This window comes from Monopterus albus, unplaced genomic scaffold (assembly GCF_001952655.1).
Source record: "Monopterus albus unplaced genomic scaffold, M_albus_1.0 scaffold14.1, whole genome shotgun sequence".
In the NCBI taxonomy this organism is placed as follows: Eukaryota; Metazoa; Chordata; class Actinopteri; order Synbranchiformes; family Synbranchidae; genus Monopterus; species Monopterus albus.
The window spans coordinates 2,620,902-2,640,746 of record NW_018127894.1 but is presented as its reverse complement, the minus strand read 5'-3'; the positions used below and the strand labels follow the sequence as shown (position 1 = coordinate 2,640,746).

General features: G+C 39.0%; 2 protein-coding genes across 9 annotated transcripts in view; both read right to left on the bottom strand.

Moving 5' to 3' along the window:
- Positions 1–5,586, bottom strand: part of e2f5 (E2F transcription factor 5) — a 12,357-nt gene extending 6,771 nt beyond the window's left edge. For 2 of the 7 annotated variants that reach the window (XM_020591394.1, XM_020591398.1), the window contains exons 1-5: positions 5,365–5,586; positions 3,958–4,082; positions 3,490–3,651; positions 2,794–2,902; positions 2,248–2,572 (exon numbers count right to left, since the gene is read on the bottom strand). In XM_020591394.1, coding sequence (XP_020447050.1) covers positions 2,248–2,572; positions 2,794–2,902; positions 3,490–3,651; positions 3,958–4,082; positions 5,365–5,493 — 850 coding nt within the window. In that variant the 5' untranslated portion in view covers positions 5,494–5,586. Of the gene's footprint in view, positions 1–2,247; positions 2,573–2,793; positions 2,903–3,489; positions 3,652–3,790; positions 3,881–3,957; positions 4,083–4,287; positions 4,444–5,364 lie in introns of those variants that run through there. The other 5 variants (XM_020591397.1, XM_020591395.1, XM_020591396.1 and 2 more) reach the window with 5 other exon arrangements.
- A 496-nt stretch (positions 5,587–6,082) lies between these two features.
- lrrcc1 (leucine rich repeat and coiled-coil centrosomal protein 1) lies at positions 6,083–19,460 on the bottom strand. Of its 2 annotated transcripts, none has more exons than XM_020591358.1 (20): positions 19,317–19,460; positions 19,092–19,206; positions 18,279–18,484; positions 18,062–18,127; positions 17,779–17,946; positions 16,530–16,696; positions 15,561–15,761; positions 14,976–15,175; positions 14,297–14,471; positions 12,997–13,145; positions 11,768–11,972; positions 11,296–11,435; positions 10,663–10,864; positions 9,863–10,048; positions 9,437–9,611; positions 8,817–8,980; positions 8,389–8,597; positions 7,927–8,064; positions 6,898–7,033; positions 6,083–6,372 (listed from the first exon to the last, which is right to left on the bottom strand). In XM_020591358.1, the coding sequence occupies exons 2-20, from the start codon at positions 19,133–19,135 to the stop codon at positions 6,262–6,264; spliced, it is 3,042 nt and encodes a 1,013-aa protein (XP_020447014.1). In that variant the 5' UTR covers positions 19,136–19,206; positions 19,317–19,460; the 3' UTR covers positions 6,083–6,261. The 2 variants fall into 2 exon arrangements, with proteins under 2 accessions (XP_020447014.1, XP_020447015.1); XM_020591359.1 differs by having other exon boundaries at positions 19,372–19,437.
- Positions 19,461–19,845: the final 385 nt, after the last annotated feature.

Genomic DNA, 19,845 nt, shown 5'->3' with positions numbered 1-19,845 from the left:
GGAGTCATTAGCGCCGACGTGAATAACAACCTTACTGTATTCACGCTTATCCTTAGTCAGCAGCTTCAAATAGGATTCAATGTCGCCCGCTCTGGCCCCAGGAAAACATTTGACTATGGCCGCCGGTGTCTCTAGCTTCACGTTTCTGACTATGGAGTCTCCAATTACCAGAGTTGTTTTCTCAGCGGGTGTGTCGCTGAGTGGGGAAAATCGATTTGAAACGTGAACAGGCAGGTGATGCTCCGTGGACATTCGTTTGGAGCTACGACTCTTGCGAACTGTCACCCAGCCACCTGTCTTGAGATCCTGGCTGCTCGGGAAGCTGTGGGGGGCGGCTAGCTTGGGCTAAGCTACGTCTATGAGGCTCCACACCGGCTACATGGGCATAGCTAGCTGGCCTATTCTCCATGGTGTGGAGCCGCGCTTCCAAGTCTGTGAGCATCGCCTCCAATGCTGCTAGCATCTGACATTTATTACAAGTACCATTATCGCTAAAGGAGGCAGAGGAATAACTGAACATGCGACAATCCGAGCAAGAGAAAGGAGGAGAAGTGAGAGAGACTTCTTGGACTGAGCCCAAGATGGCGGCATAAACGATTAGCTCCCGATCATAACTCGATAAAGCTCCCCGAATTCAAACATTCTGAGGGAGAATACATCTGAAAATGAATTGGAAAAGGAGAAAAAAAATCAATAAGACAAAAAACTAGTAGCAACTCTGAACAGAACAATGGTTAGAAATCCTAAGGGAAACCTGCATTATGGAAAAAAAATGACCTATCTCATTAGTGGAGTTGCTAAACACACCTCACTAAAACTAATGCAGCCCCATTATTGGTGAAAGTGTTTTAGAGAGGTGTTGATTCAACTCTGTGGTTATTTTGGAGACTGTCATGTGTTTCTAATATAATCTACCCTTATCATTTATTTATTCTTATTTATTCTCTTCTGCTATAATGCAGCAGTTCAACAATCACAAGAGTATCAGATATTTATAATGTATAAGAGCAGAAATGCTCTAAATATGATGAGAGCATATGACATGGGGAGCGCTTGGTGTTGAAAGGTTAAGTCAGGTTAAGTTCAGGCTTGTGGTATCATCACCGGCACACCTAGTGTTCATTAATTTTTGTTTCCCAACACCTCATGTTTTCACATACACACAGTCAAGTGATTTCACTTATTCTGGCATTTGAAGTTGAGTGAAGCTGTGCTGTAAAGAGGTCACTTACCTCTGTGTACTAACTAGAATAATAAAGGTTTAAGTTCTTCTTCCCTTAAAAAGGTACCCCAGTGAGTCTTCTACTTCAATGAAGCCATTGTTTTGAATGTGATTCACTAACCTAACAATGGTTTCAAGCTATTCCAGTTATATACAAGTGGTGGTAATACGCCATGAACCGCAGCAATGTGCCAGCAAAGGCAGAAAAGAAGAAGACTGCAAACTAGTAAACATGAATGTAAATATGCAAGATTCAAAATACTTTATCAACTCTGTAAATGGTTTATGAGTTAGAAAAGGCATTCAACTTGCTTGTTAGACTTCAAAGATACACACAGTGCATTTTGGAAAGTAACACTGAATGTACGTGTAACTTGTATGTTTACAAGAAAATTCCACAGACCATCTTTTATAGGGGCAACAGGACAGCAAGGGAGTAGTCAGTTAAGCACACTCACAGAGCAGAGATCTAATCATGCAAAGTAAGTGAAAACACTTGTTGCAGTATACCATGAGTGTGTAGGGCTTTGAAAGTAAAAATGAAAGCAATTCAACAGCACCACAAAACCAAAGCCTCTAAAGTCACTCTAAAGTTTCATTAAAAATGATTTTCTCTACTCTCGTTCAACTGACCCACAGTGCATTCAGCCAGTGTCACTGTGGACATGCAGCACATCCAGTGATATGATACAAAACTAAAGTGATAGTGACGAAATAAATAACGGCTATGGGAACATTTTTTTTAACACATCCTGATTCATGGTGTGGGGGTGTTACTTCAGCTACATCATGAAAAAGGATCTGAGAAACAAAAGTGAAAATGCCCCACAGTGACCGTACTTAGGGGTTACTGCAAAGCTAGGTTCTCTGTACAGAGCACTGTTCATTCAATGTGGAAGTGTTTTTTATGAGACCTATTTAATGAGAACACTATTGTTAAACATATCAATTAAAACTGTATGTGGTGTTTTTTGAGGGGTTGAAATAGCATTCAAATGCTCAAATGTCAAAGTCCCTGCACTTACCCATGTGCACATCAGGGGGAGAGGATGATGGTGTTAGCTCTTCATCATGTCCTGGCAGCACCATCTGGTGGTCTGAACAGAGAGAGTCCTGGCTGCAGTAGGAGGAGGTAGCGTTGGAGGTGGAGTACCCCAACGCTGAGTGGGGGAACCTCTGCAGGCTCATGGGGGTGCTGGGTGAGGTAGCCATTGGATACATATCGTCTGTGGGTGGCACAGGGAAGACCACAGGCACTTTGCAGTCTGAATCCCTATTGATGAGCATGACCTGGATGGGAGCTGAGTCACTGCGTAGGTTCACTTGGTACCTCTTCAGACTACTCTGGCCCTAAGAACAGCAACACAGTGATAAGCTTGTCATTAAAACAGCTGCAACCAATCAATTCAATTTATTTTAAGATTATTTTAAAGCATAACTAAAAGAGTGTGAATACTTTCCGTACTGAATGCAACTATGGTGAATTATAGACCTGTGGTTACTATAGCTGTGAACAAAACAAGATTTCATGTGTCCACATCAATAAAGAAAGCTTTCAACAAGAGACCAACCACTTCAGGTACTGGCACCTCCAGTCGTGTCCCAACAGGAGCCACAACAGTGAGAAGAGTGTCTCCACTGAAAGCACTGCAGATGTCTTCATGTGTCACAAATTTATAAGTGGAGAAATGTTAAGGAAACATTAGATTGGTGATTTTGGGGAGGGGGTGAAGACAAACTGGAAAAACAAGACTGAGAGCATTGTACATGTCAGCCTGGATTAGCCTGGCTGTATTTTCACAAGAGACTGACAATAGCAATTGCATTTATAATCATCTCTTCACAGCCTCTCCTCTGTTTGTTAAGTAAACTATGTTAAAAGGATCAAGTAGGTATTGTTTTACTTATTGAAATAAGTAAATGGGGAGCCCAGAAGACTAGAATTACAAACTGTGAAGGGAGACAAAAAGAACCAAGAATACAAAACGCACCAAGTGAAGTTTCAATGGATTCACATAAAACATAAAGCATCAGTAGTAGATGTTTTAAATTTGTAATGTGCTCAGTAAAGCATCAAGTTGCTTTTTAATTATTTTAGAAATTATACAGACAGAATACAGTTTGTGCACTCAATATGCCAGGAAAAACACAAGTGAAGACAGGGATACACAAAAAATTGCCTTAAACTGAATAACAAAAACTGAACAACCTTATTATAAGTAAAAGCCAAACATCTCCATTTAATGCCTGACAGCATGAAAGGATATGTGCTGGTACTGGGGTCCTGGTCAAGGTGCTTGATGTTCTGCTCCAGCCATGCCTTCTGGTTGTCCAGCTCTTTCTCTTGGGCCTCTAGCTCAGAGATCTGTGCCTTTAAAATTTTGACCTGCTCCAGCACCTCCTCAGTTTGGATGCCTGAGTTCATGCCCCTAGATACAAGGAAGATAAAAGACGAGAGAAATATCAGCTATTTGGCAGGTTGACAGCCAATTTAAGTGGTTCTTTTCAAGGGCAAAAAAAAAAATTCAGATTTGACTGCTTAAGTCAGTAAAGGTTTAAATTTCTCACCTTCTGAGCCTAAAGTGACAAATACTTCTCATATACTGCATAGCAAGTGCTCTGAAGATAATCACAATGACAACATTTAAAAGTTCAAAGAAATTGAATGTAATTAAAATTATCAATAACAAACTAAACATTTAACTGATTCTAAAATATGACTATATAAAGAAAACCTGTGCCTCCACAACCTCCACTGGATAATATTCTTGTTTTTCTTCTCGATCAGCCCCACTCCTTCAAGTACATTTGTGATGTCATATATCCTCCTCTTCTGCTTCACTGCCAAGCTGTCTGCAGCCTGTTGATTCAGACAGACATTTCCATAAAGACTCAGACTCACTAAGTTTCGATGACTAAGTGCATCACAGACTCTTTGAGCAGGCATTAGCAGAAAGCCTGAAATTTCTGTGCAAACACTGCATGGGTGAAAAAAAAGAGACTCAAACAAAACCAATAAATGAAGGATTTAGCAAATTAGGCTGCAAAAATAGCAAATCAAACACCTTCCAAAAGAGGACAGTTATGGAGTAACACAGGCGGAGGAGGGAACAGAAAGGATCTATGGAGAGTGCTGGTTTAAGCATGACCAAGTTTTGGCATGCAAGGAGGGAGGGAAAGAAGTTATTTTGTAGAAAAATTAATTCAGGTAAGTCTGAGGAAAATATAGCCACATGTCAAAGCACTCAAGGTAGCTGGGTCGATAGCAGACCTGAAGCAATTAGCTGGTAAACTGAAAAATATTTGACAACATTTGTGATAATTGTTTCTAAGCTAAAATATCAAAAACTCAACTGTTAAAACATGTCAGCTTTTTTATGATGAATATTTCTGCAATTTGGACTTTTGGTCAGCCATTTGGCTTGGGAACATCGTGACTGGCATTTTTCACTAATTTTATAATTTAATAAACTAAATGTTGATTCAAGTAATTTGCGCAATAAACCAATATAAGCACTTTAATTGCTAGTTTAGTCTAGCTGATTAAAAAAAATGGCATAATGGCAATTTTCTCACAAATGTCTCAAGTTATAAATGTTACAAGAAGCATGATGACTTAAAATGAGGGTGCTAGGTTAGTGGACCTCTCAGAGGACCACAAGACAAATCTATGACTTAAAATGAGGGTGCTAGGTTAGTGGACCTCTCAGAGGACCACAAGACAAATCTGACATCTGGACAAGAAAGCAGAAATTTTAGTTTTTTTTTTTTTTTTAAATCTGCTTTTTGTGAGTGTCACAAGCCAAAAATGTTCAGGAGGCATTTTATTATGTAAGCTCCATATATTTTATGTAAATGTTAATCTGAAAAGTGACAATAAAAGTCAATGGAATAGTTAGAAGTACAATGTAAACTTGGTTACCGTTCACCTCTGGGTGTAACTGAACCCACTAACTAGCAGGCCTGGGTAATGGCGGCTAGCTAGTCCACCTGTTAGCAATAAATAAATCAGTGCACCTGACCGGCTCCATCCGACTGACAGCCCTTTGTTCTTGTCTGCTGTCTAAAGGTGGCACTACAAACAACCCGATTAGTATCCCCCAAAACAAAGGCACTAAGCCTGCCATCGCTGTTTCACTGACCACTTTCAAATCAAGGACGCCGTCCTTAGCTTCTCGTAGAAGACTGACAAACTTCATCGTGAGGAGCCCCAAACTTTTCTCTTGGCGACTCGAAGTTGAGCATACAGTCTCCGTCGTTTGAAACTCCATATTTTCACGATAAAAGAAACTTTCTTATTTTTGTACACCACTGCATGTGTTTAACTACAAATAACTAAAATTTCTTCACACATACAACGCCTCTATTACCTCAAAGGGACGACTGCGTTATCTGTTCGGTTTCAAATGAACAGGCGTTACGTTAGGCTACTGTTGCCATGGCAACCCTTATCCCGCTCCTGACCTCCCTGTCAGGAAAGCCCCTCCTGACCCTGAATTTGACTCCGCCCTCCCTTTTTTCAATCCGGCAGGCCACATGAACGGGAAGGTGATCCATCGCACCTAAATCTGAATCAAATTTGAGTTTCGGAAAAAAAAACAAAAACATAATATGTATGATCATTTCTAAAAAATATTATGCATAATAAAATAGTAAAAAGGCAAACATAAAAACGAACACGTAATAAAATAACAATGCTTACTAGTAAGTAAACCTTTGTGAGATGCTTGAACTAAATCATAACTATTATATAGCTTACTACAACAAATGAGATGCAAGTAAAAATAATGACAGGATGTAATATATCAAATCAAGACAGATTATATTAATTTAAATGTTACAACATAAAATTGTGTTCTTATCTTTATTTAATGTAAATTCAATCATAAATGTACTAACAAAGAAAAACTATACATGAGGCTCAATCATACAAATGATTAAATATTAACATACATTAACAAAAATACTGAATGTTTTATTTAAAAATACAACTATTATACAGTTTTTTATATTCCTACAGCTGCAAAATAAGTCACGTGTTAGAAGTCTTTTAGTACACTTGTGAGACGTTTCATTTTCTCTTCCATGTTTCGTTTGTTTGTTTCAGTCTCCTCCAGTAGTTGACGCATCTCCTCCTCCACTTCAAATACCTGAGCATGACAAGCAGAGGCCCAATCAGACAATCTCAGTTTCAAAAAACAAACTTTTAAAAAACAGTTTAACATGTTTTTCATGCTCATTGACACATCAAAAAGAATTTTATGGCTATGAATGCCTTGTTGAGTGCAATGCAGAGGTCAGTTTTACTAATATCGTCAAAAAACCTGCAGATGTCTATCATACAGTATGATTTTCCCTGCTCCCTCTCACTGTTTAATTTTCAGAATTGTTAGTTTAAGTATTTCAAGGTCTGCTGGATAACAATCACCTGCTATGACAAGACTGTATAGTTTTAAGAGACAAAATCCTTCCCGTTATGCATAATGAATAAAAAAAAATCCAACAGTAAAGTACTGTAAGTAACAAAGGCTTTGCATGAAATGTTCATATACCAGTAGTACTGTGACCTGTAACCACTGGTAAACATGTTCAAATCACATTGGCAGGAGTAACAATGTTAATCTGAACAAAACCAGGCATTTCTAGTTATTCTATGTAAAGTTTCTACATTTTACCTTCTGATTGGCCTGTTCTATCTTTTCCTGCTTTTCATTAGCCAGTCGTAGCAGCTCAGTTTGATGGGCAGCCTGGACAGTCTCCAGTTGTCGACGAAAAGCATCATCCGCACAGTGTAACTTCTCTACTGCAGCTCTGCATGGAAAGCAGCCACAAATAAAACACGTTACCTAAGGTGAGATACTTGGTGAACGCTGTCATAACTGCCTTGGGTTTAGGCCAGATGGATCCAAAAATAAAGCACTGACAACAACCTAAGCTGATATTTTATGTTCTTGTCTCCAGGGCAACATTGCTAATCCACCGTAATCATGATTTGACCATAGACTTTGTATGTGATATTTTATACAATTACAAGTCTCCAGAGTTCTCTAGCTTTTAGGTGTGGGAGAGAGATGGAAGAGATACAACAGTCTTTACTGGCTGAAATGTTCAGTGACAGATGCTGTATTTGGTCTTTTATCCTTAAGAGGAAAAGATTTTTATCAGCTTTCTTTTCGTCCCTCTCTTACAGGATTTACGAAAGCTGTAGGAATGTCCTAACCTGTTCACTGCAGGTGGACAGTGACAGGACCAGTCTTTATGCACAATCCAACAGACATGCAAATACAGAATAAAGATCATTTGATTTAAAGAAACAATTTTTATTTCAATCAAACTTCTTCTGATCGATTTTCAGAATAATTGATGTATCTACAAAACCATGCCTGCTTCATACAAACTAGTTAATTTAACCGCATTAATTAATAATTAAATTTGATAGTGACTGAATTTATTGCATCTCAAATTGCCAAATTCTTTTTAAACAATCTATAACCAGTACAAAAAAGATGGCATATATTTTGGTTATGCAAACATGAGACTTGATCTTATGGCCAAATACTGTGCATAGTACACAAATGTGCCTGGACCATGACAGTGGATCAACTGCTCTACAAAAGCAATGCTTAAATTAATACATGCAGCCCCACAACAGCAGCTGTGAAACCTTTAAGAGAGATTTGCTCTGCTCTGATTTTGTAGCGTACTTGTGTGCCTCTGTTGCTTTATCTCTTTCCTCCAGCAACAGGCGTTCCTTGGAATCAAAGTTCTCCTTCATGCGTTTCACCTGGCTCTCCAGCCGAGTGAGCAGGTCTGCCTTCTCCTGCCACTTCTTACTGGAATCGCTAAAAAAGGAGAGACATAAAAATGGCAACAAACATTGTTTGAGAAAATAAAACATAAATAATGTTTGACCACCACAGAAAGCAGTCTTAGGCTATAATGGGGATTTGGGACAGGTTAGCACCTAAAATAAAAATAGTACTAAAATATTAAATTTTACTATTATGTAGTATTTGCAAATTACTTTTTAAAAATTATGATACACTGATTACAGTGCACTTTAAACCTTTTCTCCTTGTCTCATGTCATATTACACACATACCACACATGACAATGGATCAGAAGTGTGTTATTGTGTTTGTGTGCGCTTCTAATGGGCCACTTGCCTGTAGACTCTTTTGACATCCTCTAACTCTGCCTCTTTGTCCTCCAGCTGCTGTTTCAGCTCCTCCTTGCGCAGGCTCAGATGCTCCAGCTGCTCCCTCAGCTCAACCTGCCGGGCTGTTTCCTCCACCTGCTGCTGCTGGAGCTTCTTCTGAGCCTGGGCTGCCTCCTCACGCACCCTACGGATTTGATCATCACGCTCCTGCAAGGCCTAGGCAGCAGGAAGGTTGGGGAAGAAAAGAAATTACCTCAGTGTGTGTCAAGATAAAAACAGGATAACACAAATAGATAGCTACATACACACATAGACATACACCAACTTGCATACGATGTTCATAGTATAAGGCACAACCATTACAATTTGAACAAGTAGTAGATTCTGACAGGATGGTGTTTTTTTAAATTTATTTATTTATTTTTGCAGTATTACCTCTTTGAGTTTGCGGATGGTCTCTGTCTGGTCATCAATTATTTTGGCTTTGATTTTAAGGGCATCATTGTCCCGCTCATTCTGTTTCTTCTGTGTCTCCAGTTCAGTACTCAGCACCTCTATCCTGGCCTCCAGGCGTCCACGATCCTGGGCTAGAGACACTCCTAGAAAAAAAAATATACAGAGTACTGTATATCAGATTATGTCTTTTAAGACTGCACACATGAAACTGTACAACTTTTATTCCTTTATTTTTATTCTTTTGTCCAAAGTATAATAATTTATTGTATTTTCCTTTTGTGTCATTTAAATGCTGATATTAAATACTAGTTACCACAAATGTAAATTTGCCCAGCTTTTTTCTTGTTGTGTAAGGGTATGCGACTCCCAAACAAACCACTAGATGGCAGGCAAATGAAACAGAACCTCAGAACATACAACATTAGGCCAAACAACTAGTGCCTCTAAATTCAACCTCCAAATGTTGAGTCACTTGCAGACCAATGGATTATAGTGGAAGACAAACTCGACAAAAGACCTGCACCAGTTTGCACTGATGACTGCCACACACTATAAAGATCTCTCAGTGGACAACAAGTTCCATCCTGGACATCTCTCACCTTGCTGTGCAAGCTCCTGGCCCCAGATCCTCCTCTCTGCCCTGAGGCCGTCTATCACTGACTCCTGAGCTGTGAGCTGAGACAACAGACGCGCCTTGTCTTTCTTAAGCATCTCAAGCTGCAAGCTGAGACGCCGGTCCTGCTCCACCTCTGTTTCTAAGGAATGCAGACGGCTCTGGCAGGGGGACAGAGAGACGGTATTAATGATTAATGGCCATCTGTCATGGCTGGCAAATTGAAAGGCCGCTGGGCCAGAAATAGTCAGTCTCCTACAGGCTAAGGCCGACAGTTTTTGAAAAGGTAATGACTTGTCATTTCCACTCCATCTTATATCTATAGTGATTTTTCAAACCCAATCTGACAGTTTGCTCTTAATTTACTTGGAGTGCTTGGGAAAAAAAAAAAATCATACAGATGTTGCTATACCTTTAGATCAGTGACAGCTTCTCTCTTGGCTTTGATAAGTTCAGAGATGCGGTTCTTCTGCTCTTTGACCATGGCTGTTAGCTCCTGCACCAGAGAGCCCGATTTCTTCTCCCTCTGCTGGGACTGGGCAAGGGTTGCCTTGAGCTCCATCAGCTCTGCAGTCATGTGATCACACGCCTCCTTCACCTACAGAAGGGTAGTGAGGATGTGTAACTGAATGCGAATGAGACATCTAGGAGTTAAACAGACTGAAGAACTGTGGTTCAAGCATTACCCGACATGACAGTTTTATCAATCCATTTCACTTTTGAGGTCTGACAGAAAAGGTTTCAGAGTTAGGGATTTACAGAAATAACTTTTTAAAGGTTTACTTAAGTGAAGGTTTGGCTGGCAATCTGTATCTTATTCACACTTTTCTCAAAGCTCAAAAGGTTGGAAACTTAAAGTAGAAAATTGTACAGGCAGTAGCAATCAAGAGTAAGATTACATTTTGTGCACAGGCTGAATGAAATCCATAACGAGAAAGTACAGGTGAATTCAAATCCAATCCTTTTTAAAGCTTTCTTCCTGTCGGACTTTTTGTCCAGAGTCAAATGATCCTAATTCAATCTGAGCTTGCAACATCAGGCTGAAAACCCCCCACTAAGGGTATGCAGATTGGGGTCAATTCCAGTTCAATCATGTAACTTTTTACTATACACTGTAATCATTTAGCATCTGGACTGTATAGACAATGTGGATTAAAATTAAGGAGGTGATTACAGGCCATTTGTATGGCTGTTGTCCATCTTTTAGCAGACCTCAGAGAAGCGAGCAGCCTCGATAGTTAGCGCCATGCGGAACTCGTCCTCCAAAGCAGCATACTGCTTCCTGCTGTCTGCCAGTTTCTCCTGCAGCTCTGCTTCCCTCTGAACATGTCTCTGTTCCACTGATGCAACATCTTTTGCCACTGCCTCAAGGAAATCCACCCCACCAGGCTGCAACCGCAACTCCAGCTGTTTTCTGTAAAACAATGCAAAAAAGGGCTGGCCTGTTTAAAAGGCTACTGGCCTTTACACAAATAGGATAGTTTTATGAAGTATGGAAAATAAAAACTTGGTTTGGATATTCATGAGTAACTAACTGTTCAGCAATCACAGGTTAAGTTTAATCAATCTGTATTATCTAAAAGACAAAACCCAGCTAATGTGCTTCTATCAGAATGGCTTTAATTTGGCCAGATTTGACTGACAGTGCTGACAAAACAACAAAGAATCCCAAACATGTCATCAGGTATTGATTCAAATTTGCTGTTGTTGGTGCATAGAAATATGTGTGTATAAAAATCTCTCATGTAAAAGAGGCTTTCAGGTCCTTTAAAACAGAGGCAGAGTAAAAGGAGAAAAAACTAATATAAAAGTCTTCTTCTGGTGATCATCATACTCAAGTTGTACCTGTGCTCTTGTTCCCTGGATGCCAGCAGTTCATGCAGCTGCTGAAGTTTGTCTTTGTGCTGGTGTACTGAGGCTCTCTGGATGTCCAACTCTCTCTTCAGAGCTGCTGCCTTGTTCTCCAGCTCCTGGTACCGCTTCATCTGAGGTCAGGACATGTTTTATATCAGCCTGTCACACTAAATGACCCTCTCTGCCAAATCCTTTTTTCAGCCTACATTTATTCACTCTGCAGTGATCACTGAACGACTAACACTCGTAAAAACAAAAATGATGGGGACATAGGGAGATAAAATGTTCAGTAGTGGGTAATAAGGAATAACAGAAACAGCATGGTATTTTTAAGTTGCATGAGGCTGAAGAAACTTGCTCAAGTTTCAGTGTTTAAAATGGATTAGAATCAACTGACCAATGTACACTGTGTATCAAAAAAGGCAGAAAAGTGTTGTCAAGTATACTAAACCAGCTACTGCACCTCTTCAGCCTGCTGGCAAGCCCTGAGTGCCTCTCCATGGGAAATGCTTTCCTCTAGTCGGTGCAATGCTGTCTTGTGTTGTTCTTCACTGCTGCAGGCCAGCTCCAGCTGCTGAGTTAGAGACTGACACCTCCCCTCCAGCTCCTCAACACGTCTCTGCATTTCAGAGCGCTCCGATCGCTCCTTTAGCAACAATTCTTTCAGTCTGGATGGGAAGAAAAGCATGATGAGGTTGTGCAGCCGCAGGAGCAATACCTCAAATGTCTATTGTGTTTGATTGTACTCTGTGTTTTATCTCCCAGTGTTAAAACTGTGACAGCCAGTAAATTTGAATAAATAGCATAGCAACATCTTATCTTGAGGGAGAGAAAATGAACATACAGTGGCAACAGAAATAGGAAAATTATACAAAAGAGCAGTCTGATGGAAAGAAAAGATGCAAAAAACAAGCTTAGAGACCGACAGTACAGCTAAGCAACAGAAAAACTGTAGGACCACCTCATACACAATGGTTCCCTGTCGAAATATGCCATTTCTCTGTAATCTGTCTCCTTATGAGCAAGGGAGTCAACAGTAAAAGCCATGTTCAGTTTAATTAGAAAGTGACAGATAAGATTAATTCATGTAATACTACTGACATATGCTTGTCAGCAGGCTGTTCATTACAACCATAATGCAAATTCATCTAAGCAGGGTGTGAAACAAACAAGGACAGTGCACAAAATAGTTACACTAGGGTCTATCTGTGCAGTGCAGAGAGAAGTGAAAGATACGACTATTTAATCACAAATAATTATAGCCTCTGGAGATTAAATGTAAGCTATATGAGCAGGATAGGCACATAGGATAATGATCTGTTTTTCTATACTAAATAGCTTTATTAGCACAGACAACTGCAGGCATACTGTGTTTGTAGTAAGAGAGCCAAAATGTGTGCTTGATTTCATAAGAGGCTATGGAACAATGACAGCCAGACATTTTAATGGTGGGATGGATACTCAGTGTTCAAGAATGAGACAGGCAGCAGGCCCTGCTCTCAGGAGAGCCAATACAAAAGATGAAGAGGCTAGAAATGCAAGAGAATCCATTATGCAGTTGACAACTAAAATCCATAGAGACTAGTTTACTTTTCATCATATCTGCTTTTGCACACTGCTGCACTGATTCATGTAGAAGTTTGGAAGTTTGTGTGCACGGTGCCTACATGTGCATCTGTGTTTTCCTCTTACCTGTCTGTGGTATGCAAGGCCATGCTCTGAAGGTCCTTCTCCTCATTGACCTTTGTCTGCAGGCACTTTAGCTCCTCTGTTAGCTTCCTCACAGCTTGCTCGGCCTTCCAGCGTCTTTCCCTTTCCTGATCACGCTCCTCCACAATAGTCTGAGTTGCACACACAAAAGACAATGAGTAAAAACACCACAAATACTAGGGTTGGGAAATGATTTTCAAATATTCAACTAGTAATTGCATTAAAAAAAATAGAATATTTCATGCAACTATGGTTTTGTCTTTAAAAGCAAAGAGCCACAGTTTCCCTTGCTTTTACCAGCACGCTAAATAATGCGATAACAAGGTCTGTATATCATTTTACTATGCAGACTACAGTCATCAAGAAAAACAGCCACTGGATGAACTGGGGGGGGGGTCTGTGATCTTTGAATAATTGTTGAATAGTTCCCAGTGAATATTGAATAGCATGTTAACTTCAAATGCTCATCCCTAACAAATACAAACAACTGGCATTACTCTGGCTTCAAGATGGATTTCTATTGCATCTCAAATCTTTATAACTGCCCTCCAACTATGTTTGGTGACCTCATGGATGAATAGGTTTTTGACATATCATTGAGTTCCTGCAAAGAATACTGATAATATTAACAGCAAACTCCACTCATTTACACATCTAAGTCTCTTTACAGCTGTTCCCTCTGGAGGCTTTTCTATATCCAGAGGGAGCTGCACAAATGATTAACTATGATGATTAATCTGAGTAATTGCTTTAAGAGGCATCATTTGAGGCAACGTTGGTTGAGGATAAATTGAAAATGAAAGGAAAGTTGGAGGAGTTAGACGAAATGAGTTTAACAAACCTCTGTAACCCACTCCTCATATCTATTAGCACAACACACCTGCATCTGTGACAAAAATATCAGTATACAAGTTGCATTGTGGTTATGTAGGTTCTGAAAAAAGAAGAAGAATGTATGGAGTGAAATAGACTCTAGAATTCTGGCTTTGCAACATTAATTTTGATCCTGTTTTTTAACCGTCTTAGGAATGCAACGGTAAATCTGTGGAGTGTGAGCATGAGTGGGATATTCTTATGGCACGGTGAAGACTGGAGTTAAATAGCGTGCTACATATTTACACTATGAATGAGTTTTGTGTTTATATATGTTTCACCCTATGTCTGGTTTTGGGGGGGGATTCTCATTGATGTATGTAAGGGAATAACCTTTTTATATTTATTTCACTCATTCCATAAAATTAAAAGCTGCATTCAGTCTGCAAGTGACCTATCAACCATGTACCCTGTAGGTTGCCTCCTCCCTTGTGGACCTGCTTTTCACATCGTCTGAAGTCTCAGCAGCTCTCAAAGGTCCCTTCCTTGTTGAACCCGCTGTATCTATACACCCTGCACTGCCAGCCTTCCTCCTGGGCCCCATAGTAGATGTTGAAGTCCTCACTTTATGACGTTCCTGATCACTGCACAGAAAACAAATCATAAGTATTAAAAATGTTGTAAAACTGATCATAGCTAAGCCTCAAGTGAATGTCTGGCTCAGTAAGGGCAAAGCAGATGACTTGCTTACTTCTCTAGTTAAGTAAGGTTTGACCCACTTTAAATTGAATTTGGAGCTATTTTTTAAAATCACCTGGCTTTTAATATGGACAGCTGGGAAATGAATTAAGTTGAATTATTGAATCTTAAAAACATGTCATGTTTGATTAATATGGTTGCAGACTTTGTCAGTTATTACAACATAAACACTTGTGTCAGCAAAGTTTGGAAAGTGTATGAAAGTTATCATCATTAATCAAAGGTTCAGTCACTGATTGTGTTACAGTGCCCAATATTTAATAAATAAAATGTCTTTACACAGTTGAGTTTCAAAACATTAACAGCCAGTTGTTGTTTTTTCACTACTAGGTAATAAACCTGACAGCTGAAACATCTTTTTGTGCAGATACATGTCGGTACAGAATCACCTGTCTGATCTCCTGCCCTTAGTCTCCTTGGTGGTCAACCTCTTTGCTATGTTGTTCCGATGTTTGGGGATCCTGGTGTGCCTTCTGTTCTCCTTCCCACTGTCACACTCACTCTCTGACGTGCGGTCTATGTCCCTCTTGGCTTTCTGTACTGTCACCACAGAATGAGTAGAGCTCCTGGATTTGTCACCTGTAGGGGTCTGTGTAAATATTACGGAAATACCAGTAACAAGTGTGGGGATAAACTAAATATAGAATAGAATATATGGGTAGGTACAAATGAAATAACAGATGAATAAGACATATAAAAAATATTTAAACATATTTTTAATAATTAATAAATCAGGGTGTGTTTTAAAGACATAATAAGAAAACAAAGTGGATCACTTAAAAACCTTTTAAGTCTATTACAAATACAAGGTAAATAAATAATATCTGTGTTAAGCAAGCTGGGATACTGCCCTGATGCCAGAGGTACTTAGTCTAGAAATACCAACTTAAGAGGCCCCAAAATGCATTTTTTTTTTCAAACATATGTTCTCTTAAATTTAAAATGCTAAAATACAGCATGTGTTAAATAAGCACCTGCTGAATGAGCTGGGACACCTGATGCTCCAGTTTCCTGATGCGCTGTTCATTAACAGGGTCTGCTGGATCAGCTGCAGTTGAACAAACTGACTGGACATGTGCAGCTGGCTCTGTAACTGCTTCAGAGGCAATCCGCTGGCGAAACTGGGTCAGTACCTCATTGATGCGGGGTGTGTTGAGAGGGCCATCCCCTCTACCCTGAAATACAAACTTAAAATTGTATTATTTCCCACTTAGTCTTATATCAGGCATCCTACTACGGGTGTGTCCAATGCAGCTGATTTTGCTAAAGAGAAACCCAAATGAAACTGCCATCCGTTGCATTAATAAAGTGATCAGATTCACCAACTTCCAATATACTGGTATAAATCCAGTTAATGAAATTACATTCCAGCAATTCAATGACCATGAAGAATCTGTTGTTTCACAACAACTACTTGGGCTATATGTCAACACAGTGGTTCAATTGTCAGCACAGTCACCTCACAGCAAGATGAAAGTAATGAAGTCTTCCAGCCTTTGTACTAGAACAGTACTCTAACACTATGCTTGTCCTGTTAGCACATTCGGAAAGTGCGAGGACAGGCTCTGCAGCAGAAAATCACACTGTTATTCTGCATGTGTTAATGAATTTTCCATATTTCAAATATAGAGGTGTTGAAAACAAGTCAGACAAAGTTGGATTCTGTATTAATTCTTTTATTATGGGTCCCAAATGCCACATCTGCTTATAAAGAGCTTTCCCTTATTTACCTATCTGAGACTTTCTCCTTGCAAAATCTGGATATGTAAATTCTTACACGCAACACTTGCTACTGTGTTTGTCAAGTGTTTCTTGCAAAGACAATAATTTAACTCAGAAGACATTATGGCTTAAAAAAAAGAAATATGGACATTATACTGAAATACTGTCGATAATACGTCAATCAAAACTGAATTAATTAGTAGTATGGAATCAAAAATTACCAATTCAGTGTGACTAGCATCTGAGGAAAGCAGGAGGTCCACATAGTCCTCTAGACCAGGGATATCCAAGGGACTGTCCAGACCTATATGTGACCGGTTACCCAGACGGTCCACGCCATCCAGAACAGAAATCTGTGGCAAAGACTGCATAACAATCTCCCTGTAACCTGCGACACAACAGACAGACACATATTGTACATTAGGAAAACCTGACCAGGCTAGAGTTGCATGACTCCCCAAACACCAATATAGAGCATTGTCACATTAGTGGTATATTATGTATACCACTAATGACTAAAACATCAAGATAGATACAAGTGTATATACACGTATTGACAGCAGGTCAATGCAGGTTGTATAAATGCTTTAATATACCCTGATGGATTTGAACTTGGCTCTCATGGACTGCAGCCAATTAACTATGAACAGGAAGATAGGCATAATGGGTGAACAGCATGACTGCAAAGATTTTTTTACATTAATATAACTACTTTCAATCTACTTATGAACACTGAGCTAAGATGAATAGAGAGATAAAAAGACCACACATTACCCTCAGCAGCTATCATTTTGACATGCTACTGAGTTTCATTGTGCTTTCATTATGACATGGGAGGGTTATGGTTTAGCAAAATGTGACAAGTACCAATTCTTAAAAATTATCATCTGGAGCATGACTCATCAAAATCTACTAGTCATAGTACATAATGTTAATGTCTACTACTATACTTTTTAAATGTCAAAAACGTAAACTCTTTCATACACTCATAGCTGCCAATTTGTTAGGGACACCCAGCTGAAAACAATGCAATCAACACCAGCCCAACAGTAAAGTCTATTTTGATGGTAGTTATGGTATTAAGTGGTTTCAGAATGCTGATTTTGAAAGGCTGTGATTTGTAGAGCTGCTGACATTTATTACATTATACTGAGAAGTGTGTCTAGTCTAAGTGCCTTTGTCTACCTTCATTGATTTAAATATGATGAACAGAATTGTGAAGCCTCCACAATATCCATAAATTTAAATCAATACACTTCTAAAATAAGTTAAAAAAAATTCAACAATATTATCTTTACAAAGATAAGCTTTTGTGGAGGCCTGGTGTATAACATTATATTACATTATTTTCTCCAGAGCAACTTAAAAGCGTATTCAGTTAGATGTCATCATAAATTGGAAACACATCCTTCTCAAACAAACAATTACAAGTGTGTTTCACACTACAAAATATCAGTTTACATGCCCTACCTGGTGACCTACACACAGGGTTGTCTCTGCCATCCTGGCTCAAAGTGACCTCTCTTAAACCTTGTAATCCCAGCAGGCACTGCAGCAGGTGATCAATGCTGTCCAGGTGGTTGCTATGGAGACTGAGGTGCTTCAGCTTGTACTCAGTGCCATGAAGATGCAACAAGCCTAATAACAACATCAGTAATCAATATCGTTGCTGTGTCTGTCAGATGTTAGTGCTTTCATTTGGATGTCCAAAAAAATAAAATAAAAAATACTGACAAGTCAGTATTCAACTCACCAGTGAGGTTATTGATCTGATTGTAGGACAAGTTTAATCTTGTAAGGTTCACAAGGCCATTCAGTCCTGTGGTAGATGGATTGGACATTAACAACAACAACAGCACACAAGGCAGTGACAACAAACACAAAATCCTGTCATGAACAATTATTGCTTAGAGAACTCCCACAAAGCTGAAACATTTACTTAGCAAGTAAAACAGTAACTAAAGACTCACCTTCAACCTTGGTGATTAAGTTGCAGGATAAATTTAAAGTTCTCAGGGAAGTGAGGGAACTTAGACCTTCAATCTTTGAAATAGAATTGGAAGAAAGGTCTAAGTGCCGCAGGTGCCAAGCTGAGGTGAGGCCCTCTATCCTCAGGATGCGATTGCAGTGCAGATTGAGTGATGTTACAGTGGGATGCAGTGGGACATCCAGCAAACTGGACAAAAGGCAACAAGGTAAAACAAGATTCACCATAGAAGAAGCTTAATCAATTAGCATTCAAACATTTGCTCTGCAAAAAAAAATTTTTATTGCTTTACATTTTTCCTCTACTAAACATCATCCTTTTCAGTAGACTGTACTTATCTGTAGTTAGGCTACTTCTCATATTAAGATTTTGCATACAAAACCTACCATGACTTGATAAAATATAATGCACTGCTATAGATTAAACCACTGTATATAAAATAGTTCAGATTAGCTCACCTTTGAAAGGCCACATTACAATCTGTGTACTTTGATGCATCAGTAATAGTGCCATAATACATCTAGCTATTAAATAATAATATAACAATGGCAGAATTCATTTTGGTGCATAGTCACTATCTTTTCTTTTCACATATTAAATGCGTTTTGCGGATAATACTTCTGTAATATTACTTAAGCAACTGATATTTTAAAAGCAAGACGTACTTGTAAAGTACCTGTGGCCTAAGTAGACCCGAAGTGATCAATTCAACGTTTTATACTCGGGGTCTGTCAAGTTTTGAGTAAACGGTCGAACAGAGGTAAAAAAAAAGAGAAATCTCATTCATTAACTTTACCTTGTTATATTCTTATCAATGAGACTCAGCTCCTTGCTTCCCATAACGGTGACTTACAGCAAATCTTATTTGCTTGTTTGTATTGTCCGTGTAAGCTTTAAACATCGCTTAGTAGCTAATTAACAAAACAAAGTAACATTGTCTTATCAAAGATAGTATAATAAACTAAATATGCATAAAACCTGTCAGGCTAGCTAACACAAATCTTTAGCTACGTTACCCAACTGTTAGCAGCCTAGCAAAAGTTGGGTAGCGACCGATCTTAATTAAGGAAACAAACCCATTCCCAGTCGTGTTCAAACTACCGGAACAGCTAACAAATGTATTGATATATTTTCTAACAGCCAAACCAGCATTAAAATTTTTTTTTAAACACTTGTTGTTGATATTGTCAACCTCCGCTGAGTTAAACTCGCCGCTTCTAGCAACAGACTTCCTGTTTGCCTGACAGTAACAGTAACATCCGGGATACAGGAGACTCCATCCAAGGTGTACGTGGGCACAAATAGCAGGAGAAGAATGTGCTATATTTGCCACCTCACAAACATTTTAAAACACTTTTAAACACTATCATGCAAATGAGCTATCATTTGACCCATTTTATCCACTGTATTGTGTGTGAAAGAAATAAATAAGGCAAATTTTATATAAACTTTGATTATGCAAACAAATATGGTGATAATAGAAGGCAATCTTTGCAACACTGGAATAATGAAGGCATTATATATATATATGATTATGCTGTCTGTCCCTA